Source organism: Lactuca serriola, chromosome 2 (genome assembly GCF_051521515.1).
Source record: "Lactuca serriola cultivar US96UC23 chromosome 2, Lser_US96UC23_V15, whole genome shotgun sequence".
Taxonomy (NCBI): domain Eukaryota; kingdom Viridiplantae; phylum Streptophyta; class Magnoliopsida; order Asterales; family Asteraceae; genus Lactuca; species Lactuca serriola.
Window position 1 is genome coordinate 163,098,234 of NC_136409.1, and position 27,339 is coordinate 163,125,572.

Sequence of the window (27,339 nt, forward strand, 5' to 3'; positions counted from 1 at the left end):
CAACCACCTTGAATCACCATTATAACCGCAAAAAATTCCTAACCACCACCAAGTCTTCGACCAAAGTCCACTCACTGTGGAGACACTCATCTTTCCTCAAACACGTACCACATGCATTATCTCTCTCTACAACTCGCCACCAACTACCATGGTCTCACGAACCCGTACTACAGGTCTCTATATCTAGTTCTCTAACCGCTCTTGAACAAATCTATGATCCCCTCAATAAAATACCTGGTTCTCCCTACTCAGGGTTCGAACCATCACCAATTGATGCGCCAACAGTCTATCTCACAGACTGTTTCCACCAGTAACATCGCACCTACTCTTGGAAGGTGCTACGCAACGCTCGATGATCTCCCCGATAGAGATCAAGCAACTCCAAGTACCCCGAAATCTCAGATGGAATCCTCAGAAACTTCTCTTCATGACTGCCTCTAGTTATTCATAATCTCATACCATTCCACTACCGGGCATCTCATCTGTCCAGTAGTAACCCTGACTCTTAGTCTGGAAATAATGAACTACCATACTCCTCATCCAACGTTCCATCACGTGAATTATCATATGATCAGAGACCTCATTTCCACACTCGATACCCCTCATAGACAATAAGAGCCACCGCTCCGATATACTCCTCTTGATCGGCCGTTGCTGCACTTAACACATGCCCTACTATGGTCAAATAGGGTGTATCCTGGTCCTTGACCATCTCAGTCCCCACTGACGACCTGCTCATGCTTACCTCGCGGCATACATGCTGCCCAAATACTCCGATGAAAGATCTTAACCAAGGCTACCCCATAGGGCTCACCCCCAACCTCGGAAAACAAAAATCTCAATACCTCTCCTGTTTCCCAAAGGAACAGAAATAACACCGCTCAAGTCACAGAAGGTGACATCTCCACTATCGGACGATCGCTCAACTCAGACCGTAATCCCCCATAAACACCATCCTTTCTCATCCCTAAGTCTTGTGACTCCTACTGGCATCTCACCAAAATTCCTCAGGACTCAACCGATTTCCCTCTCAAGGTATGCTTCATCAAAACTCATGCAACACGGCCCTCTGGCCCCCAGACTCTATCATATCCGACCTCAGTCAAACAATCCTAACAGGATAACTGGAAAAAAGGCCTAAGCACTATCTGCTATGAATCATGGTACCCGAACCATGACATCACCTCTCAATCGGCTACTAATCATGGTACTCGAAGCATGATATCACCTCCCAATCTGCTACCAACCATGATACCACCACTCGATCTGCTACCAATCATGGTACTCGAACCATGATATCACCTCTCTATTTGCTACCAATCATGGTACCCGAACCATGATATCACCTCTCGATATACTACCAATCATGGTACCCGAACCATGATATCATCTCTCAATCTGCTACCAATCATGGTACCCGAACCATGATATCGTCTCTCGATCTACTACCAATCATGGTACCCGAACCATGATATCGTCTTTCGATCTGCTACCAATCATGGTAACCGAACCATCATATCGCCTCTCAATCTGCTACTTAGATCCTCCGAAATACTCCCTGCATCGGGTATGGGTCCTCTGCTTTCAGTAGTATAGGCCCATACTACCTACCACATCTACCCATACTCTCTACACAGACCATCTCATATTCCCTAAGTAGTTGCTCAACCTTCTCAATCGCCAATCCCAACACGCGTGCTCGCTTCCCAACGAAATGCTCTACTCTGTCAGCGTACTCATCTGACTAAGGTCACATCCTAGGCTCTTCCTAGGTTCTCACACTCCTCCGCCATCAGCTGTTGAGAAACTCCTTATGATGCCAGTCATCTACCTCCTGAATATCATCACATTCACCTAGTAGATGACTCCCATCATCGGGAATTCCAGAAAGCACGAAGCAAGCAGCATTCGGGCATCGAATAAACACATAAAACCCACTCTAGGTGATAACTCCACTTGCTCTACTCATACTCAAAAGATATCACCTAACTTTGTAACTCTACCCCCTCACGGGTATCTAGCTACTCTCTCAGTAGGCTCCTCCAATGCTCATCTAGGTATCTCTCCTAGATTACTCCTTTACCCAAATCCCTCTCTACATAGGATTCCGATTGGATACCCTTACTCAGCACATACTCGAAAGCACATTACCGATAACAGCAACTCCTAGGCTAAGGCATCACAAATCAGGCCACTCTAGTCCTAAGATATGAAATACCTAGCCTATCTCTAGCATGCATAATATCTCATAAAATATCTCATAACATCTCATAACACAAAGTAAGGGTATTCTGGGAAATCACCGTTCGGGTGCTGGTTGATCGTACACACTACTCCGTTCTGCTTTTTTCAAAAATCATTTACTCTTTTAGAAAAGTTGTTTCCTTTATGAAAATTTTTCCCAATTCCTCAGTTTGAGTTCAGATACGCCCGAAGGTGCATCTGAATCCCTCAAACCAAGGCTCTGATACCAACTTGTAACGACGTAAATTTTCAAAACAATTTTTCATTTTTTAAACATAACATGTCTCATAAAGTAATCTCAAAGCTCAAAATGTATCACATGTTATCACAGTATAACATATCCCAGGATCTCGAATATGTAAAATTCCATCAGTGTGTACAGATCATGGCGACGCCTTCCCGCGATCCTTGCTAGTACCTGAGACACATATCACATAACATGGTAAGCATAAATGCTTAGTGAGTTCCCCAAAATACCACATACAGCATATACGCGACTCAAGGCTATAACTCGGTACGACCCTCCAGTCGATGTGTCTCAGCGGGACCCTCCAGTCCCATAGCTCATTGGACCCTCCGGTCCGGTCTAGCTCGTTGGACCCTTCATCCCGGTCTAAATCGTTGGACCCTTCGGTCCGGTCTAAATCGTTGGACCCTTCGGTCCGGTCTAAATCGTTGGACCCTCCGGTCCGGTCTAATCGAGGACCTCCTGGCCTTGTAAGTCATTGGACCCTCCAGTCCGGTCTATATAACACATAGCATACACGTAACACAATGCACATAATCTCAATCATACACATAGCACATAAGACCCTCTAGTATGCACATATATACTACTCTAGGTAATGTATAGTGAGAAGACTCACCTCGTAAGATGTCTAGAAAACTCTCATGCTCGAATCCCCAATCTAGCATCCGCCTATCAAAATGATAACATCTCTAATCAATACTCTTCGTTCATCCTCATCTCTGGAGAATGGGTAAAAGACCATTCTACCCCTCCCTGACCCCTCTTATTCAGTTTGACCAAACCCTAAGGTCAACTGAAGTCAACTCCAACCAACGGTCCAATTTTGACCAGACTCGCCAAGTGCACTCGGGTGACTCGGCGAGTCCATGCGTATCCTCTACATTCTCCGAAGGCCTCACTCGACTTGTCGAGTTAACCTTTCACTCGACGGGTTACCACTGATCACGAATCGCGGGGCAACCCGATCCGACTCATCAAGTCCTCTCATGGACTCGGCGAGTTTCCTCCATGACAATACTCATTTGACCTTCTGAGGCCAGATCTGTTTCTCTAACTTATAGATCTGGCCTTCTAGCACCCAAAAGTCATGCAAAGGTACAATCTTTATGTCCATGCACCACATTTCAAGCTCTATTTGATGAAATAACACTTAAAATGACAACCTATACTCAAAGCTCCAATGGGACTGCATAAAGTTGGATGATTGGGACTCTCTGGAGCTCTCAAGGTCCAGATCTAATGTCTTATGCCTCAATGGGACTCCCCATGCTCCATAATCTCAACGAAAAGGGGTAAAGAAACCCTAGATTCATGAGATCTACTAATCATAAGAAAACAGATAGAGATTTATACCTTAAACAGCGGCTTTGAATGGAATAGTAGTAGATCTGAGCCCCTCCAACAATTTAGCTTGAACACTCTAATTCTTCCTTGCAAGAATGCACCCAAAATGACGAAAATTAGCTCCCTCTTTCTCTGTATGCTCTCTGGATCAATTAGGGTCTATCAAGGGAAGTGTGGCCGCAAATGAAGGCCATAAGGTCCTTTAAATAGGTCACAAACCCGCACAATTAGGGTTTTCCTCAGCAGCGCTGACTCAGCGATTCAGATACCCGACTCGTCGAGTCCATTCATTAAACACGTCACCAAAACGCGACCCTACTCGACGAGTTAAGGCACCAACTCGTCGAGTCACTCCTCATATCTCAAAATGAATACTTAAAATATTATCCGTGGAAATCCGGATGTTACATCAGGGATTGAGTACAGTTCGAGTATTCGGTCGAGGGTGTGCTCGACTCTGAGGGTTTCTAGATTGATAGATTGAGTGCTTTGTTAGATGTCAAGGCTCAGCAGTACTTTCTACACGGGAGTGCGGGTGATTTAGCGTATATGGTAGACATGCGGGTCAGGGAACAGACCACGGATTTCCAAGAGGATGGACGATCGACATGAGGCCTGGGGTTAGGCCGGGGTTAGAGTCAGCGGAATGGATCAGGAGTTCGGAACCTCAAGTGGGTGATAACAATTTGCATGGGATGGATCAGATGAGGGGTGGTCCAGGGAGATGCTCAACAATTTAGAGCGGTGTAGACAGGCTGAAGGCCTAGAAGGGTCGTCCAGACATGTTGAAGGCTCTGAGAGTGGTCCAGCTGGACTGAAGGCCTGGTGAGGAGGTCCAGTCATGCTGAAGACTCTGTATGTGTTTGTAGATCTAGGTGCAGGTATTGAGTATGTTGCTATGCTATAGCAATCAACAGGTCTGTCCCCAAGTATTGAATTGGTTGCTGGAGTAGGCTGAAGACTCCAGTGTATTTTGGTTTGATCGGATGTTGTTGTTAGAGATCATATGCAGTGTAGAGGATCTTGGTGATCTCATCGGTTCGAATGGGTAATCTTTTGGATTGAGTAATACTCCAGTTGGGGGATGAGAGTAGATCTGAATGGGTATTCGTCAGCTTTGGGAAGGTGTGGGATTAGAATGTTCCATCATTCAGGTTCTGGGAACCGGGCTAGATCTTTCTCATGATTGTATATGGCATTTGGATAGGGTTGAGGCGATCATGCTTTATGTAGTAGGCCAAGATACCCGGTGCGGGCCGACTGAAATTCACAAGCACGGAGGCTCAAAGGGAGCGGTAGGGTTGAGGCGGTAGGCCAACAAACCCTTAGACATGATTCATATTCCAACCAGAAGGGGTGATATGGGTTAGATATGAGTGTCGTATTGGTGGGCCAGTAGTGGTAGGTATGTTGATGATGGTTTGAGTTATTGTGATGTGTCTTGGGTTGATTTCCTCTGTGAAAGAGTCATAGCATGTCTGAAGTGAGGAAGAGATGAGTCGCTGAACACCAGGTAGGAGGTGAGACTGTCGTGGGTCATGTAGCGCACATTATGTTAGCAGAAGTTGATGACAGGGCATGGAAGCAAGTCCAGCCAATCGGTTTTCTTTTGGGTGACGTGTGGGATTGCTGTTTGTGCATGACTTTTGGTTCAGCAATCGGTGAGGCGTTCGGTGTTTTGGGTAGTGGGCAGACAAGTTGGGACCAGGGAGGGTTTGACTTCGTCTAAGGAACATCATATGGTAGTAGGAAGAGTTGAAGTGGGTTTACGACTTGGGATTCATGTGTGGTAGAATTTTTTGTATTGTTATGATGTTGGTTGATGAGAGGGGCGTCGTTTAGGCCTTTTAATGACGGAGGAAAGTGGATATCTACAAGACCGGAGTGTTGGTCAACTGAAGTGACGATAGTAGTGTTGATCGGTCATCAGGAGCATTTCAGTTATGAGCTGAGGGCCGGAGAGGGCATACCATACTCATGCTATAGAATCAGAGGCAATCCAAACCTATGTTGAGGACCACGTAAGGATATTCCAGTCATAGGTTGTGGGCATAGAGATTGTGTTGGTTATGTATTCAGTAGGAGCACGTCGAAATGGATGTATCAGTTGAAGATTCGGGGGGGTTGCACTCGGTTGTGACGAATCAGAGGATGGTGAATGAGACGCAAGGATAGATCCTTGGAACTCAAGTCATGAGTATATCCGAGTTATGTTCATAAAAGTATTCCAATCTAGGGTATTCCATCCTGAGGATGATTGAACCCTATGATTGATTTGACCTGGTATGTTTGGTATTCCAACCCGAGGGTTGATTAGGCCAAACATGTGTAGGATGTGAGGGTATTCCATCCTAGGGATGATTGAACCCGTCGTAGGCATGCCTGGTATTTTAGCCCGAGGCTGATTGGGCCAGGCATGAGTGTTCGTGTTTTAGTGGGATGATTTTTGTATGATATTGTGGGAAAAATGTCCTGTCAGCACAAAGGGTTCACCTCGGGCAGAGGGAAAGTTGGGTTTTCGATTCTTTGTTGCCCCTCATCTGCCTACCGGATGCACTCAGACCACCCTGGTCCAACTAATCTGCCGATATCTGAGTACCGGACTCCCGCCGGTCACTACACCCCATCGCAACCTACTAGTTGCCTCCAGCGACTTCTGAAGATACTTCGACTATATATAACTGTTCTATCCACTCTGCCGCTCATACTGAAACGATGCTGCTGGAACCAGCCTGCTTATCTCCCATCTGACTACTCAACTCCCACCAACTCGAGCCTTCCATCCTGAAAGAAAAGCTGCCTGCCTAATTATCCTTGCAAATCACTTATACTGGCAGAAGGCTCAACTAATTCCTGTTGAGAGGGACTTGCCATTCCCAAATCAACCAACTATACCGCCAGCACTTGCATTCCAACACACATACTAATACTGACCATCACACTGCAACTATCCGAAACATTGAACTGCCTGTAACACTGAACTGCCTGAAACATTGAACTGACCGAAACACTGAACTGCTTGAAACACTGAACTGCCTGAAACACTGAGCTGATTGAAACACTGAACTGCCTGAAACATTGAACTGCCTGAAACACTGAACTGCCCGAAACACTGAACTGACCGAAACACTGAACTGCCTTATGGCTGCTTCCCAAAATATCTCAAGACCTTCCTGGTCTCCAATCATCTGTCAGTTGTCTGCAACACCGAGTTCCAACTCAACTGTGGAGTCCAAGGACTCCTCACTTAGTCGCTCCCACAACTTCTGAACGAATTCTTTCTCTGGAACTAGTTCCCACTAGTTATCCTGTCACTGTGGCTCTAACAACCTTCCCGATCCAACCGATCGGTTCCATACGCCGAACCCTGACATCATCAGATCCGAGACTAAAAATGATGGCTCCCAGACTAGCGGTAGCCCTTAACATACACGAACCCAAGCGGTCCACTGCTTCCTTGATCTCATAACTGAGGTGACGATCTACTGACAAATCGTCGACTTAACCATAACTGAACCATTTGGGAAATCGAAAATCTAACCCGTGGATTCCCATATCCTCACTGCTGCACCCGAACTGGTGGGTACTACTACTTTCCCTGCGTCCAACAACGCGCTCATGCTGCCTACCAACCTGATAAAGGCCATGGCTACACCCGCGAACTTACAACTCTCTAATACTATCTGGCTGCTAGTGAATGCTACGGCTACCCCCGTAGACTTAAAACACTCTACTACTATCTGACTACTAGTGAATGCTATGGCTACCCCCCCCCCCCCCGTAGACTTACAACACTACTACTACTATCTGACTGCTAGTGAATGCTACGGCTACCCCCATAAACTTACAACACTACTACTATTTGACTGCTAGTGAATGCTACGGCTACCCCCACAGACTTACGACACTACTACTATCTGACTGCTAGTGAATGCTATGGCTACCCCCATAGACTTACAACACTACTACTATCTGACTGCTTTACTAACTACCATTCCGAGGACATCCTGACTATCCCTAGTCCTTCAAGCGATTCCTCATTCTGATTTCTTGAAACCAGCCCTCAGTCATCGAATACTGCATCAACATCGACATCTTATACCCTTGATATACTTAGCGTTTCGTCGAGAAATTCTTCGGCTTGGTTCCCAAACCAACCGTCTACTAATCCGGATACATGAAACTATTGTTGTGAAGTTTCCAAACTCCCAACTCCTGAATCTACACAACCCTGCATGCTGTCTCTGTCACTGGCTACTAACCCAAAAGCATCTCTTGCTAACCGTTCTCAAGATCCTCATTCCGACTCACTAGAGTCCTACAGGGACAACCTCCAATTCACAGTTATTGTATCCGAAGTAACCTGCCCTAGAGGGACAACCTCCAATTCACCATTCTAATTCCAAGGTATGCAAATGGCATATAACTTAACCATAGGCAGGTAATATGATACCCCAACACATATGCTTATTGATATCATTGCAGCATCATAACAATAATATCATGAATAATAATTGACAGGAAGGTAAAAGATACATACCCCCAACATCCAGTGCTGCTCGAATCCTTGTCGAAACCAACCGGAATACCCTGCTCCGAGCCGTGGGCGCCTTTGCCCGAACCTGATGTCTGCTGGTGGCTCTCGAAGTCCCAGGGGCAGGAGCTAGCACCTGCCCTGCTGTATACAAACTCGGACAATGGGCCTTCGTGTGGCCCCTCCGACTGCAATGAAAACATATCGGGTCAAGTCCCTGGGCGATGGTAACAATACAATGTCTGCTAAAATGGACAATCCGGCCGCACTTGAAACATCCAGCATCGCCATCACTTCTACGCCTGCACGCACCCTCGTGCGTCCTACCACACTTCCCGCATCGACTGTGGCTCTGATAGTCCCTCGATCTCAAATCCGACCCCTTGGGCCTCTTGCCCGAACCTGTGGCTACCTTAGTCTCATCCGTTTCCCCTTCCTTTTCGACTCTCTGCCCGTCTCTCACTCATGCGTTACCTCGTCGACGCCATCCATCGACTGAACAACCGTTGTCCGATCCTAGAGCTTCGCGGTTAACCTATTAGTGACCCATCCAATGATGTTGGGTAACTCCTCGCGAATGACTAGCGAAACCTCATTAACTACCCAATCATGCAAGGGTCTCTCCTGGAGACAAGGTGCCCCACTCACACCTGTCTCCTGATGGTAAGAGCTAAAAATGGGAACTCCCTCCCTGATGGATCCCTGATCTCCATAAGCATCAGGATCTAGACGAGCCCCAATCTGCCCTGAAACTATCCCAGCCCTAAAGGCCTCAAGATGACTGTCCATAAGCTCCACAATGGCCTCTCTAACCGAGCCGAAAAGCATTGGAGTCTGATCAATGATGTTGCGCATAATCTCTGCGGAAATGAAATCCCTCATCTGATCATCAAACTGTCTGGCTCTAGAGCCTAAGCCAGATCCCTCCCCGGCACCTGAACTGCCAACTGATATCTCTCGCAATGTCACCATGCTGAAAACGTATCACAGTAACTGATCAATACACACTGCTGCTGAGGGATCTCTCACACGCTCTACTAGTTCCTTGGTTTTGCCTCGGCCCCTATTGAATCAAGTATGGATCCTCTGCTTTCAGTAGTACGGGCCCATACTACCTTCCACATCTATCCGTACTTTCCTCAAGAGTTACCTCAACTCCACCAAGTCCCTTTTCTCTACTACGGATCTTTGCTACTCTCATCCTAGGCTTGCCCTATGGAACCGTTGACTCCACCCAAACAGTCCCCAGCTGCTGAAGGCCTCCCCGTAATGCCAATTAGCCACTACCTGAATACCATCACATGTGACGAGGCTCAGATAATCCTTCGAGTAAAAGACTCGTCCCCACAACGATTCGAATCAGACGAGAGTTGCGCTATAGGGCCAAATCCAGCACTCTGAGATTATTCAACCCTGATTACATGTGACGTGACGTATTCACCTAATGGCTAACTCCTATCACTCAGAGTCCTACTAAGCACAGAGCAAGCAACATTCGGATAAAGGAAACATACTCGTGCAAACTATTCTCAAAATCAAGAAACTGTACTAGTATACAATATTGAACTCATACTATCAGGCATAATCTAAACAGGCTATCCTACTTCTGTCTACTCAATACTAGCATGCAATTCTCATAAGGCTGAAATACATAAGCAGGCACATAAGGCATCCTCCTAGATCCTTAGTCCTATACTAGCATGCTGTTCTACTGAAACTGAAACTGGAACTAAAACTGAAACTGCAACAGATAATCATAAAATTGTATGGGTAATTTGGGAGTACTTACTTGAGCTCGACTGATTGCATGCTCCACACATATGACTCGTCGAGTTACTACGCGATTCAAGACTGATATCTAGCCCGACTCGATGAATCATTTCCCAGACTCGCCGAGTCCATACGTGCATCTCCATAATTTCGAGTCACAGAGCTTCTCCTTTGCTCCAAACAATAGACCTGGTCTTCTAAGACTATCTGAACACATAAAGTTGCTAACTTTACGTGTGTCTATGATGCAATGAAGCCAAAACACTCCAAACTAGGGTTTAAGGCAACCATGCTTCACTTACACCCCCAAGACTGATACTTTATGACTCTCTAGACCAAAATACACTTAGATCTAAAGTAGCAACTTCAGATCTAGGCTCTAACTTCGAAATGGTTCTTACACATGGCATAAAAACCCCAAATCTCACAACCAAGGGAAAACTATAATCAAAAGAGTGAAGGTAACGACTTATTACCTTCAAATGCTCTGGAAAGGCCATCAAACTCTGGATCTACTGCAAATCCTTGAATCCCCAGTGGTGTTCCTTCCTTCCTTCTTCTTCAAATCACTCAAAAATGGCAAGAAACTTGAACAACAATAATTGGGGCTTAGGGTTTTGGGTTCTGGATGAGAGGGGCTATAAGGAACCCTAGTAGAGAGAATAAGATGCATAAATAGTGCCCAAAGTCCCGGATTTAGGGTTTCCCCCTTCAGACCGGACTCGCCGAGTCCATGGGGTCGACTCGCCGAGTTGGTCACTTACCCGATCCTCGGTTCCCGCTCCGAATCGTCGAGTTCCTCCTTGGACTCGACAAGTTGACCCATTTGACAAAGGGTTTTCTTTCCTTTCTTGGTCTTTCTGATTCTGGGTGTTACAACTCTCCCCCACTTAAACTAAACTTCGTCCTCGAAGTTCGCTATGGTCAACTGACCTTTAATCCGCCTCCAACACCCTGCCTGATGACTATACCCTTTTGAACTTCTGCCTGGTCCTTCTGGATGATCTAATCCTTGCAGTTAGAATCCCCGAGTATAATCTAATCCTCAACCTTCCTGAGAACACCTCCTGTTCAACTGACAATCCCCCCCGGTACTCCCTGAGTACTTAGGCTAAACATTCTTGGGGTACACTCTATTTTCCTCATGTGTTCTCTGGCCTTCCCGAAGCTGTCTTCTATAGCTATTCACTTCCTTTGTCAGTGTGAAGATCATACCCTTCACGATGTCCATCACTCCAGCCACTCTCAGTGCTGGTCACTACTGCTGGTACATACTGAATTCTTCTTATTTCCATAATTTCCTTATCGTTACTTCCTCTGACTGAAAATTTTGTTGCCCCTCATCTGCCTACCGGATGCACTGAGACCACCCTGGTCCAACTAATATGCCGATATCTGAGTACCGGACTCCCGCCGGTCACTACACCCCATCGCAACCTACTAGTTGCCTCCAGCGACTTCTGAAGATACTTCGACTATCTATAACTGTTCTATCCACTCTGCCGCTCATACTGAAACGATGCTGTTGGAACCAGCCTGCTTATCTCCCATCTGACTACTCAACTCCCACCAACTCGAGCCTTCCATCCTGAAAGAAAAGCTGCCTGCCTAATTATCCTTGCAGATCACTTATACTGGCAGAAGGCTCAACTAATTCCTGTTGAGAGGGACTTGCCATTCCCAAATCAACCAACTATACCGCCAGCACTTGCATTTCAACACACATACTAATACTGACCATCACACTGCAACTATCCGAAACACTGAACTGCCTGTAACACTGAACTGCCAGTAACACTGAACTGCCTGAAACACTGAACTGACCGAAACACTTAACTGCCTGAAACATTGAACTGCCTGAAACACTGAGCTGATTGAAACACTGAACTGCCTGAAACACTGAACTGCCTGAAACACTGAACTGCCCGAAACATTGAACTGACCGAAACACTGAACTGATTATGGCTGCTTCCCAAAATATCTCAAGACCTTCCTGGTCTCCAATCATCTGTCGGTTGTCTGCAACACCGAGTTCCAACTCAACTGTGGAGTCCAAGGACTCCTCACTTAGTCGCTCCCACGACTTCTGAACGAATTCTTTCTCTGGAACTCGTTCCCACAAGTTACCCTGTCACTGTGGCTCTAACAACCTTCCCGATCCAACCGATTGGGTCCATACGCCGAACCCTGACATCATCAGATCCAAGACTAAAAATGATGGCTCCCAGACTAGCGGTAGCCCTTAACATACACGAACCCAAGCAGTCCACTGCATCCTTGATCTCATAACTGAGGTGACGATCTACTGACAAATCGCCGACTTAACCATAACTGAACCATTTGGGAAATCAAAAATCTAACCCGTGGATTCCCATATCCTCACTGCTGCACCCGAACTAGTGGGTACTACTACTTTCCCTGCGTCCAACAACGCGCTCATGCTGCCTACCAACCTGATAAAGGCCATGGCTACACCCGCGGACTTACAACTCTCTAATACTATTTGGCTGCTAGTGAATGCTACGGCTACCCCCGTAGACTTAAAACACTCTACTACTATCTGACTGCTAGTGAATGCTACGGCTACCCCCCCCCCCTGTAGACTTACAACACTACTACTACTATCTGACTGCTAGTGAATGCTACGGCTACCCCCGTAAACTTACAACACTACTACTATCTGACTGCTAGTGAATGTTACGGCTACCCCCACAGACTTACAACACTACTACTATCTGACTGCTAGTGAATGCTACGGCTACCCCGTAGACTTACAACACTACTACTATCTGACTGCTTTACTAACTACCATTCCGAGGACATCCTGACTATCCCTAGTCCTTTAAGCGATTCCTCATTCTGATTTCTTGAAACCAGCCCTCAGTCATCGAATACTGCATCAACCTCGACATCTTATACCCTTAATATACTTAGCGTTTCATCGAGGAATTCTTCGGCTTGGTTCCCAAACCAACCGTCTACTAATCCAGATACATGAAATTATTGTTGTGAAGTTTCCAAACTCCTAACTCCTGAATCTACACAACCCTGCATGCTGTCTCTGTCACTGGCTACTAACACGAAAGCATCTCTTGCTAACCGTTCTCAAGATCCTCATTCCGACTCACTAGAGTCCTACAGGCGGTCCTCCAATCCTTTATTCCCAACCAGCTACTAAGCATCTCGATTACATGAACTAAATGTTGGGAAGTTCCTCAAACTTCCAAATCATGAACTCCTCAATCCATCCATCGTTGTGATACTATCTTTCCTTCTCAGAGGCTGCGTACTCATTCTGGTTCTACGTGCTCTTATCCTTGTATACTCGGAGGGTTCTCCCCCCCCCCCCACCTTGGATCCGGCTAACTCCTCACTGCTCACTGGTAGAAAGGATTCCCCAACCTTCCTTCCATGAAAAGGGGAAATTCGCTGCCCGCCCACGTTTATCTCTGTTGGCGCTCCAACTAACCCTTACTAGATCCGAACCATTCTTGCTAACTAACCGAGCACCCTTCAATCCTTAACTGTACTTGTTTTAATGACTGCATCCCGAGAGCCTGCGTTCAGGGTGAACATCTATAACCCACTTCCTTACCGTCCGCTAGCTACTCCACTAGAAGCTCTGGATTGACACTACTGAAAATATAACTAATCATTACCCGACTAACACCTTCCGCAAGTAGTGAGGCACTACCGAATCTTACACATACATGCTACAGTTACTGTATCCGAAGTAACCTGCCCTAGAGGGACAACCTCCAATTCACCATTCTAATTCCAAGGTATGCAAATGGCATATAACTTAACCATAGGCAGGTAATATGATACCCCAACACATATGCTTATTGATATCATTGCAGCATCATAACAATAATATCATGAATAATAATTAACAGGAAGGTAAAAGATACGTACCCCCAACATCCAGTGCTGCTCGAATCCTTGTCGAAACCAACCGGAATACCCTGCTCCGAGCCGTGGGCGCCTTTGCTCGAACCTGATGTCTGCTGGTGGCTCTCGAAGTCCCAGGGGCAGGAGCTGGCACCTGCCCTGCTGTATACAAACTCGGACAGTGGGCCTTCGTGTGGCCCCTCCGACTGCAATGAAAACATATCGGGTCAAGTCCCTGGGCGATGGTAACAATACAATGTCTGCTAAAATGGCCAATCCGGCCGCACATGAAACATCCAGCATCGCCATCTCTTCTACGCCTGCACGCACCCTCGTGCGTCCTACCACACTTCCCGCATCGACTGTGGCTCTGATAGTCCCTCGATCTCAAATCCGACCCCTTGGGCCTCTTGCCCGAACCTGTGGCTACCTGAGTCTCATCCGTTTTCCCCTTCCTTTTCGACTTCCTACCCGTCTCTCGCTCATGCGTTACCTCGTCGACGCCATCCATCGACTGAACAACCGCTGTCTGATCCTGGAGCTTCGCGGTTAACCTATTAGTGACCCATCCAATGATGTTGGGTAACTCCTCTCGAATGACTAGCGAAACCTCAGTAACTACCCAATCATGCAAGGGTCTCCCCTGGAGACAGGGTGCCCCACTCACACCTGTCTCCTGATGGTAAGAGCTAAAAATGGGAACTCCCTCCCTGATGGATCCCTGATCTCCATAAGCATCAGGATCTAGACGAGCCCCAATCTGCCCTGAAACTATCCCGGCGCTAAAGGCCTCAAGATGACTGTCCATAAGCTCCACAATGGCCTCTCTAACCGAGCCGAAAATCATTGGAGTCTGATCAATGATGTTGCGCATAATCTCTGCGGAAATGAAATCCCTCATCTGATTATCAAACTGTCTGGCTCTAGAGCCTGAGCCAGATCCCTCCCCGGCACCTGAACTGCCAACTGATATCTCTCGCAATGTCACCATGCTGAAAACGTATCACAGTAACTGATCAATACACACTGCTGCTGAGGGATCTCTCACACGCTCTACTAGTTCCTTGGTTTTGCCTCGGCCCCTCTTGAATCAAGTATGGATCCTCTGCTTTCAGTAGTACGGGCCCATACTACCTTCCACATTTATCCGTACTTTCCTCAAGAGTTACCTCAACTCCACCAAGTCCCTTTTCTCTACTACGGATCTTTGCTACTCTCATCCTAGGCTTGCCCTATGGAACCGCTGACTCCACCCAAACAGTCCTCAGCTGCTGAAGGCCTCCCCGTAATGCCAATTAGCCACTACCTGAATACCATCACATGTGACGAGGCTCAGATAATCCTTCGAGTAAAAGACTCGTCCCCACAACGATTCGACTCAGACGAGAGTTGCGCTATAGGGCCAAATCCAGCACTCTGAGGTTATTCAACCCTGATCACATGTGATGTGACGTATTCACGTAATGGCTAACTCCTATCACTCAGAGTCCTACTAAGCACAGAGCAAGCAACATTCGGATAAAGGAAACATACTCGTGCAAACTATTCTCAAAATCAAGAAACTGTACTAGTATACAATATTGAACTCATACTATCAGGCATAATCGAAACAGGCTATCCTACTGCTGTCTACTCAATACTAGCATGCAATTCTCATAAGGCTGAAACACATAAGCAGGCACATAAGGCATCCTCCTAGATCCTTAGTCCTATACTAGCATGTTGTTCTACTGAAACTGAAACTGGAACTAAAACTGAAACTGCAACTGATAATCATAAAATTGTATGGGTAATTTGGGAGTACTTACTTGAGCTCGACTGATTGCATGCACCACACCCTTTTCTCTTATCAAAACTCTTTTCTTTCTGAATTCTTTTACTTTACTCAAACTGTTTTCTTTCTCAAAACTCTTTTTACAAAACTGTCTTTTCCTTTTGAAAACCTTTATACCAATCCCTTAGTTTGAGTTCAGATACGCCCGAGGATATGTCTGAATCCCTCAAACCAAGGCTCTGATACCAACTTGTAACGACCCAAAAATCATGACTAAAAATTTCTTTAAAAGCATTACTAAAACCATGTTTATAAAAACCGCATCATAAGTCACAACATAATTTCCGAGTATTAATCCAAAACATAATCTTATTATCAGAGTAAACATTCCCATGCTAACTGACTATGGTGTGTGCACTGCAACCTCTCTGAGCTCCTCTTTTGAAAACTGAGTACCTGAAACCAAAAACTGAAACCGTAAGCACGAAGCTTAGTGAGTTCCCCCAAACTACCACATACCATACAATAACATATAAAACACATACTGGACCTTGCCCACTGCATCGGAACGAGGTCCGGAAACTGACTGGGACCTTGTCCCCTGCATCGGACCAAAGTCCGGACTAACTGGGGCCTTGCCCCCTACATCCGACCAAAGTCCGGAAACTGACTGGGACCTTTTCCCCTGCATCGGACCGAAGTCTGGACTAACTGGGGCCTTGCCCCCTGCATCGGACCGAAGTACAGAAACTGACTGGGATCTTGTCCCCTGCATCGGACCGAAGTCCGGACTAACTGGGACCTTGCCCCCTGCATCGGACCGTAGTCCGGAAACTGACTGAACATAGCATAGCATAAACATATCAACTAGCATGAACACATATACTACATACTGCATCGGGCCGTAGCCCGGAACACATAACACATAAATCCTGTCTGGGCCATGAAGACATCAAACATACTAACTACTGCATCAAACCGAAGTCCGGAAACTGCTACTAGCTAAACGGGCCGACATTGTGGCCTTAGACCCGTTCCTACTGGAAGGAAACTCACCTGAGCTGTTGAGCGCTGTTGATAGCCTTCTGGCTGCTAACCGACAACCCTCTGAATCGCTGCTCCTCTAGCTCTCCGAGCTATCAATATCATTATGACACTTAGTCTGACAGTCCTCCAAAAGTCAACTAAGTCAACTCTGGTCAAAGTCAAAGTCCTGGTCACAGTCAACCTTCCAGGTTGACCCTACTCGCCGAGTCAACCTACTGACTCGCCGAGTTCATAAGCTCAGAAACCCCCTTTTCATTCGCGACTCGACTCGCCGAGTCAGATCATGACTCGCCGAGTCTACTGATTTCCGAGTCCTGACCTGTCCAACTCACTGGGTCCCCACTCAACTCACTGATCTGAGTCTTAACTCGAAGGGTTTGGGGTTTCACGACTTGACTCGCCGAGTCCAAGGCAATCTTCAATAGACTCGCCGAGTTGTTCTTCCAACTCGTCGAGTTCCTGCCCATCTTCATACAACTCGCCGAGTCCACCCATGTGACTCGCCGAGTTACTACGCGATTCAAGACTGATATCTAGCCCGACTCGCTGAGTCATTTCCCAGACTCGCCGAGTCCATACGTGCATCTCCATAATTTCGAGTCACAGAGCTTCTCCTTTGCTCCAAACAATAGACCTGGTCTTCTAAGACTATCTGAACACATAAAGTTGCTAACTTTACGTGTGTCTATGATGTAATGAAGCCAAAACACTCCAAACTAGGGTTTAAGGCAACCATGCTTAACTTACACCCCCAAGACTGATACTTTATGACTCTCTAGACCAAAATACACTTAGATCTAAAGTAGCAACTTCAGATCTAGGCTCTAACTTCGAAATGGTTCTTACACATGGCATAAAAACCCTAAATCTCACAACCAAGGGAAAACTATAATCAAAAGAGTGAAGGTAACAACTTATTACCTTCAAATGCTCTGGAAAGGCCCTCAAACTCTGGATCTACTGCAAATCCTTGAATCCCCAATGGTGTTCCTTCCTTCCTTCTTCTTCAAATCACTCAAAAATGGCAAGAAACTTGAACAACAATAATTGGGGCTTAGGGTTTTGGGTTCTGGATGAGAGGGGCTATAAGGAACCCTAGTAGAGAGAATAAGATGCATAAATAGTGCCCAAAGTCCCAGATTTAGGGTTTCCACCTTCAGACCGGACTCGCTGAGTCCATGGGGTCGACTCGCCGAGTTGGTCACTTACCCGATCCCCGGTTCCCATTCCGACTCGTCGAGTTCCTCCTTGGACTCGACGAGTTGACCCATTTGACTTAGGGTTTTCTTTCCTTTCTTGGTCTTTCTGATTCTGGGTGTTACATTCCATCCCGAGGACGATTGGACCCATAGTATGTTGGCATTCAAACCGGTTGGTTGAGGGCCTAGGTATTCCAACCTGATGGTTGACTGGACCCATAATATGTTGTTTGTTATTGTATATGTATTATTGTGTGTATGGGTATTTTGGGTGTAATTTGCTAGGCTTTCAGGCTTACAGTTTCAGTTTATTGTTTCAGGTTCAGCAGATGGCCGCAGGAAGACGAAGGCGTGACCGTACACGTCCTCGATTAATGATTATGATTTCTGGGAACTCTGATGTATAAACTATTTTGAAAACAAATTGTAATAATTGAAGGGTTTTAAATGATTTAAAAAGTTTTAAATTGGATCGAATTTTATGGGTGTTACATTGATATGTATGATATGAGGTATATTGGGGAACTCACTAAGCTTCGTGCTTACGGTTTTTAATTTATGTTTTAGCTACTTCTGGGTCGAATGGGAAGAGATCGGGGTGATCGCATTGCACACACCATATTGTTATGCATTTTATTTGACTCTGATGTATCTGGATGATTATTGGCATACTCTTATTTCATTATGGTTTTTATGATAATGTTTTGGATGATGGTTTTATTATTATAAAAATGAAATTTTTGGTCTTAAATTTTGGGACGTTACAAATAATTTTTTAATAAATAAATAATTAACAAATTAAAAAAGAAATAAAAAAGGAAAACTTGTATTTTTAGGTCTGGAAGCGACTAAACATGCAATAAAATTACATTTTATGGACCATCTGAGTTAAGAAAAAAAATTAGGGATCAAGCGCACAGATTACCTCAAACCACAAAACCATTCACGTAATTTACTTTAAACTTTATGTATCACATGTAATGGTAGTAGGACTATTGGAAAGTAATAAGAGTGTGGTGAATGAATAAGAGACTTGTTTTGTATCATGGCTTGTAAATTATTATGCTTGTAAGATATGTTGTGATGATGATTATGACATCTTTAAAGTTGTATTTTTAAATAGGATTTGATATCCAAACATGTTTAAGATTATCTGGGACTTTCCACAACAGACTATCATTTTCTAAGCATAAAAAGAAAAGTTGTTTTTCAAGCCTAAAATTAGGGGATGTCACACAAGTACTTAAAAGGTTAAGTACTAGAACGTTAGAGTATGGCCTATATGGTAATATGTGAAGTTACTCAATGTATGAAATGTGATATGTTTATGTGATAGCATTGTATGATAAGAGTATTGTGTAATATACATGGAAAAGAAATATGGTCACAGACCAGTGAGAACCTACAAGGGTGGTGCCTACCATTAGGAAGTAGGGGTCTCAGTGACTTGTTAGAAAGGGGTTACTTTCTAGTAAGGAAGACTTTTCGGGAGGGATTACTTCTAAAAAGCGGCTGTCAGGATGAGCTTACTTCTTGGGTAACCGTAGAAACTTGTAGAGAGGGTTTACTCTCTATCAAGGGCTTTGTTAGGAAGTTGTTACTTCCTAGTAGGGTAGGTTGCCAAGGAGGGGTTCTTGGAAAATTCTTGTTTTGATATCATGTTTGGATTAGAAGGTTAGAACTTCTAATAGAATGATTTGTTAGGGATGGCTTACTTCTCGAAAAATACTTGCTTGTTAACGCATGTATATTTGTAGCGTTTTTTGTATCAAAATCCATGCATCTCATGATTTTAGACCTATGTGTTTTGTGCTATGTACTCATGTATGAAAGTTGGAGTAAAGAGTGTGATGCCAGGAAAGAGTTTATAAACGGAATTAGAGAAGGTTGTAAAATTCTATTACTTTTGTTGTGGCTATTAATATTAGTTTGTAACACCAACGATTGTATCTTTGATAAATTGATAAATTTTTTTGTAAATCTATATTTTAACATAACACTTTATCATGACATTTATATAACCACGGTAAATTATGTAATGAGAAGTACTGGAAAACTTAATAGGATTTCAACACTCCTAATGATGTTTATAGTTGACACATTAATTCTTAACTGATTCAGAGGGAATGAGGTATTAGGAGTTTAGATTTAGAACAAGGTGAGTATGTACTCAGAGTACATGTCCCTATCACTTATTTGAAATATTTGAGTATATACCCAAATAAGCATCGCATCTTTGATTATGATCATATCTACTCATACGCTTATAATTACTATTATGAAATGTAAAAAAGGTTTTTGGAAATGAATTGTGATATAAGGATATGGTTTTGAAAAAGGTTATTAATCTAGAAAAAGGTTATTCAAATGTTTTTGGAAAGCTAGATTTAGGAATTGGGTTATTGTCATTACCCAATCCACTCCGTAGTCAGCTCGTATTACTCACTAGGTTCCACAAGTCTAACATAGTATTTTGACATATACTCACAGATTAAGGTTGAAAACTAGTAACACATGTTTAGGCATTTTGAAGGCCATGCATATGGTTCAGTTAAACTTTTGTGAAGATATTTAATTGAAACCATCGTATTTAAACCTTGATTTTAAACTCTTATTTGGTTTGGGACCAAATTTCGCAAGTTGTTTTCAAAATGATTTTAAAATTTTTTACTTAAAACTATTAGCCGAATCTATATAAATAATTAACAATATCATTTTTCATCGGTCATAAACACACTCTTTCAATTAACCATGAAAACATATTTTGTAAATTAAGTTAAAAAGACGGTTAATATCTTTATTAAGTTCATTAAATGAAATAGAAACAAAGACTCTGATACATTTTTTTAATCAGTGTTGAAGTTAACGTTACTATTCATATCTTTTAAAGAATAAATAAAAGAATAAAAAATAAAAATCTTAAAGCTAATTCTTTAACTTAAAAATTTGATTCATTGCAACTATCGTACAAATAGAACAATTTATTAAATGGAAAATCGGTTATAATAACTATTAAGAAATTTTGTTACTGAAATTCCCAAATCACAATTGGGCTAGCGGCACTTATGCTTTATGATCTATTAAGCCCCAATTTCATGGAGGGCAGAATGGTAAACTCAGTCCATAAGAGGTGGCATCCAAGTCGACAGTCGACACTCATATATCTGATTTCTGCTGTTCACTTGTCATTATCATTCATTCAATGCTAGCGCTTTCATGAAATTTCAAGTTACTCTTCTATTGATTCGTCTAAAAAATCTATGACACCAGATCCTAATTGACTTTAATTTAGGATATTTCTTCCATTATCAATACCCTTATATAAATATATAAAGAGAAAAAAAATAGACACAAACATAAGGATCGAACCTCAGAAAAGTGTTCACAATTCACAAGAAATGGGTATTTTGTCGTTGTTTGAGGTTGCATCAATGCCAATATTGGAGGTGTTGTTACTGAGTGCAATAGGAGCAATTATGGCCACTGATTACTTCAATGTTCTCTCTAGCGATACTCGAAAATCACTAAATAGGGTACGTACATACTTGTTATAAAATAAAGCACGTATGGTAAATTGTTTTTATGTTTCGACCCCACGATATTGTCTATAAGAAAATGTAACTTTTTGCAGATTGTTTTTGTGGCGTTTACTCCCTCACTTATTTTTGCTAGTCTTGCCAAGACAGTCACCCTTGAAGACATTATCTCATGGTAACGTAATTAAGATATTATTTCATTGTGCATGATGAGAATGATGATTATGTATATATCAATATTATATCATGTTGCTGTAAATTAATCTTGTAGGTGGTTTATGCCAATAAATATTGGAATTACATTTCTTTGTGGAGGAATATTGGGGTGGATTGCAGCAAAACTAATTAAACCAAAACCACATGTAGAGGGCTTACTCATAGCTATGTGCTCCACAGGTACTTATATAACTTATATTTCTCATTTTGTTTATCTACATATAACTTCACCAAACCAAACTTTTTACTAATCAAATGTAAGGATTTTTTTTCTTTTAATTATCTTAATAAAGTCTCAACTATTTGAACAAAGTCTAACAAAATATAATTTTATGACAAAATTACATAAATGGTTTATATGGTTTGTCAAAAGTCACAAACTCAATCCTTCCTAATTTGTTTTGATACGAGTGGTCCCTATGGTTTCAATTTCTTTTATAGATCCATGTAAAAAGATTTTTCTACCATTTTTAATTTCTTTTCTTATTTATTTAATGTTAAGTATAGATTTTTTAATATAAAAAAGAAAAAATAATAACCCACCCACCCTACAACTTTATCCGACGACTTCGTCTTCATTAAAGCCGATGGTAGTGGGGGTCGCTAAGACCCTCGCTAGCACAAGGCAAACATGCTAGCACAAGGCAAACATCGCTTCCTAGCATGCGTTAAAAGAGGTGCTAAGCAACACTCATTACCATCTTCACAAGAGGAGAGAGACTCTACTTGCTTGTCATTGGTGTTTTTCTTTGTTTTATCTTTTGCTTTTTATTTATTTATTTATTTTGCATTAGCCTTTTTGATTGGTTCTTTCTCATTTGACCTTTCTTTTTTTCTTTCTAAAATTAAGTGTAGATGAAAACTTAGGTGGAAGAAAAAAATATGATTTGGCAATATGTTTAGCATATCCTAAACATGTTATCACTCCCTATATCCTAAAGTTAAAATAAAACTATTAGACCACTCGGAGTGGCTTCGGCAATCGGTTCGGCTATCTCGGCAAACTCCGGGTCGAGGACACGACATGCCGAGCTCGGCTGGCAACTCGGTGGAAACTCGTCGACGAGAGCCAAAGAAAGAGAGTAGAGAGAGATGGGTTTCTTCGATGAATTCGTTGTGTACCCTTCTGTAGGAAGAAGATAATCGGATTTGCAACTTTGGTAGATTTGGTCTCTGTAGTTTCGTGTAATGATAGATCTTTCTCTAAAGTTTGAAATATCTCTTCAAAACTAACTTCATGAAATTACAAAATACCCCCATGAACTTATAAAACCTATTTATATTAAATAAATCGATTTACTTTAAATTATTATTATTATTATTATTATTATTATTATTAATTTAACCCCTTAGTCTTCAATTATTTTGTTATGTTAATTAATTTTAAAAAAAAATAACATGTCAAGTATGTCAACACACACCATGTAAATGACAAAAATTTGAAGTAGTGTGTCAAATCATATGTGGCATCTACGTGGACCGTGACAAACTTGACACCACTTCATTCGACCTTAATGGTATATTTCTCTTTAGGAATACCAAGAAAGTTACCAATTTATGTACATTGGAGAGTGCTTCCATTGTTGATAGTTAGAGATACTCATAGTTTTTAGACTTTTCATATCAGAATTTTGGTTTTCAATGAGCTTCAAACAAAACCCATGAACATAAAGAATTGTACGTTTCTAGGTAAAAGAATGTTAAGGCAAAAGGCGATCAGATGAACAAAAAGAATAAAAGGGGCGTAAGATAAAGATGAAGGCAGAAGGCGATCAGATGAAGATGCTTAGAGAGGAAGGATGGAGGCATGACGATTCGGTTTTATTAGGTGTGGGTTAACTAGGGTTGGGCTAGGGTATTTAATTTTTTATAGATGAAATTAGTTTTAAAAAACATTAAAAAAAAGACAAAACTATAAAATTGCTCCATGTAGTTTCGAAAAAGCAGTGGATTAGTTCCAAAAAGTTTCCGACTTCCATGAAAGGTTCAAAATTAGGATTTCTCGTGGTTTTAGTCCTAAAAAGGTTAAAATTACTATTTTGCCCTTATTATTTCTATTTTATATTTTTTATTTGTTTTAGTATTTAAATAATATTAAAAAAATAAAAAATAAATTATCACCCTCTTGTATAATTATGAAAAAATAAAAAATAAAAATCAACTACTCCTCTCTCTCTCTCTCTCTCTCTCTCTCTCTCTCTCTCTCTCTCTCTCTCTCTCTCTCTCTCTCTCTCTCTCTCTCTCTCTCTCTCTCTCTCTCTCTCTCTCTCTCAAATGACTCCAACCAGGCAACCACCACATCCTAATTTCACTTATTCACCACCACCACCACACCCCTCCATCTCCACCACCCTCATCTTCATATTTTCCTGCGACCTACCCCCATCGTCGGCATTGCTGCCTACACCGTCCTTTTTATCGACCCATCGTCGGCCATAGCTTCAGATTAATGAGCATGAACTTTATATGGGTTCTCTAAGTTCATCTTCTTCCTCTACATGCATCTTCTTCTTCCTCTAGCTGTAAATATGACGACCTTGTTATCGGAGATGCATCTTTAGGTAGAACAAGTCTGACGACCTTCTTATCACTGTCGACCCTAGAAATTCAGATATCCAATTTGGGGGTTTTATGCACAATCAAGAACAAACATGGATGCAGGTACAAATTTTCTTTGGCTTATGCAATGCTAGAATGTGGATTCAACAAAGATATCATGTCTATTGGAGAATATGAGATTTTACAGAATTTAGATCAATTGAATGGAGAAAGAAAAAACAATGATGCTATTGGTTCTGATTTGGGGTATCGAAAACGGTGTTGGTTGATTTCTTGCTAACCTCCGTTCATCCACACCGATGTTCAAACATGAATCCCCTTCATATGAGTTTTGTTGATGCTAGTGTTCTTATCAGTGAAGATGGGTGAGTCTTGATTTTAGCCCTATTACAAAACAATATGATTCCCTCCGTAAGGAATCACCAAGAGGATTAGCGGAGTACCAATTCTGGAAGAGAATTAAGTCAACGAGGTAGCATTTTCACATGAACTGCTCATACTCATACAAGTCATCATCAGAATATCTCCATTGTGATGATGAGTCTTCATTGTAGATCTATGTTGAAGAAGCTGTCGACAATAAAACTGGAACTCTTCCATGGAATCCTGCAGAAGTAGGCGACATTTGTGTGTATGTGTGTGTGTGAGAGAGAGAGAGGGAGAGAGAGAGAGAGAGAGAAAAAAAAAAGATTAATATAAATATACAAAAAGGAAAAGGAAAAGAAATTAAAAAAGAATCATTGAAAGGGCATATTAGTCATTTTAGGTTGTATGTGGACCAAATTCACAGATAATAGAGTTTGAGAGGACCAAATCTACGGAAAGTTTCTGATTTTGGATCATCCATGCAAGTCGAAAAGATTTTTGACCTCATCCAAAGTTTTTTACAAACCACAATGACCAAATTTGCAGTTTTGTCTAAAAGAAATTAAAAAGGGCAAAGAAGTTATTTTGTAACCATGTATGTATGTGGACCAAATTCACAGATAATAGAGTTTGAGAGGACCAAATCTACGGAAATTTTCTGATTTTGGATCATCCATACAAGTCGAAAAGATTTTGGACCTCATCCAAAGTTTTTTTACAAACCACAATGACCAAATTTGCCGTTTAGGCTTAGGACAACCATGTAAGATTTTGAAACCACGTAGACTTTTCATATAAAAAAATAAATGACTAAGTTTGTGACTTTTGATAAACAATAGGGACATGAAATTTTGTCTAATTTTGTTGATATTTTCATACATCACATATGAAAATTCTCTTTTAACTTTGTCATTTTTGCTACTAATTGCTAAACACTTTTTATTGAAACTTGCATGGTCTATGGTTTCTTTATTTGTATTGATCTTCTTCGATGGTAGGAAATCTTGGAAACATGTTATTGATAATTGTCCCTGCAATCTGCACCGAGGGTGGTAGTCCTTTTGGAGAACATCATATCTGCAAATCCAAGGGACTCTCGTATTCATCATTTTCAATGGCGGTGAGCCAGTTTTTTGTTCACTAAATCATGGAAACATGTTATTGATATGCCATGTTGAGATACTTCGGAGTCTTCATTTAAAGCTTCAGACTCTCACAACTAAATTTGAACTCAACAATTAAATTTAACCAAATTGTGTTTTATGTTGTGACATCAATCATTAGTGGAATCTAACTCAAGATTATGGTACAGTTGTCTGGTTTATACGTTTGGACATACACTTTCCAGTTAATAAAAAGGTCGGGTGAAAAGTACATGAAAGAAGTCGATGAATTACTACAAGAACCTAACAAAGACTTAAATGCAAATGAAAAAACTCATCTTCTAAATGGAAAGAGCCAAGAATATATCGATGTAGTTGTGCCATTGTCATTTCCGACTAGTGAAGACAAACAAATACAACCCGTAAGCCTTTAGAGTTAAACTAGCAGTACGTTGATAATTATGTTGCATAAAAAGTTAATCTTATCATCCACGGATTTGTGCAGAATGTAAACAAGAATGAGAAAAAAGACAAATCTTTCTCAAGTAAACTAGTGAACATACTCCACATGGTAGTGGAAAAACTCATGGCTCCTCCAACCGTTGGTTCTGTAAGTTTCATAAAATCATTTTATAATGATGATACATGTCGACTTGAAGCTTCCAATAATCTAGTTAATCTGCCCTTAGATTGTAGGATTGATATTTGGGGCAACCCCATGGCTGAAAAAGCTTGTGATCGGTGATGATGCTCCATTACGAGTGATCCAAGATTCTATCACTCTACTTGGGTAATCTTGTTTGTCTTTGGTTGAATTTAGTACTTGTGTAACAACCTTTTGTTTTGGCTTTATTATATATCTAACACTAACATTTTAACGTTTTTTTATATAAATCTAGCGAAGGAACGATACCTTGTATCACTCTTATACTAGGAGGAAACCTAATACAAGGTAAACAACCATGAAAATTGAAGTTGGTAGCTTCTTAAACCATCATATTTTCGGGATAAAAAATCACTTTTTAAAAAAGGAAAAGTAATTTGATTTGAAAATCAACTTGATTACAGGTATGAGAAGAGCAAGCATTAGGCCTATTATCATCATCACAATCATTTGTGTACGATTTGTGATTCTTCCCATAGTTGGAATCTTTGTGATCAAAACAGCTTCTGGTTTGGGATTACTTCCTCATGACCCCCTTTTCAGTTTTGTGCTATTGATTCAGTACACAGTGCCACCAGCAATGAATATCAGTAAGCAATTCTTATCTTATTGCATTACATAAGATTAAAATACTACAAAAATAAATGGTTGATAATATGATTTGGATACAGGTACAATGACACAATTGTTCGATGTGGCACATGAGGAATGTTCACTACTGACGATGTGGAGTTATCTAGCTGCAGCATTTGCACTTACTGCATGGTCGACAGTGTTCATGTGGATCTTGACATCAAGATCATGATTGTTACACATCATTTTTATGGAGAAAAAAGAAAACA

At 42.0% G+C, this 27,339-nt stretch overlaps 1 protein-coding gene across 1 annotated transcript; it reads left to right on the forward strand.

Moving 5' to 3' along the window:
- Positions 1-21,398: 21,398 nt before the first annotated feature.
- On the forward strand, positions 21,399-27,322 carry LOC145087234 (protein PIN-LIKES 7-like). The gene is made up of 10 exons (XM_079025156.1): positions 21,399-21,586; positions 21,685-21,764; positions 21,861-21,985; positions 25,729-25,850; positions 26,043-26,255; positions 26,339-26,443; positions 26,523-26,623; positions 26,733-26,785; positions 26,902-27,087; positions 27,169-27,322. Exons 1-10 carry the CDS (start codon positions 21,452-21,454, stop codon positions 27,300-27,302), a joined length of 1,254 nt encoding a protein of 417 aa, XP_078881282.1. The 5' UTR covers positions 21,399-21,451; the 3' UTR covers positions 27,303-27,322.
- Positions 27,323-27,339: the final 17 nt, after the last annotated feature.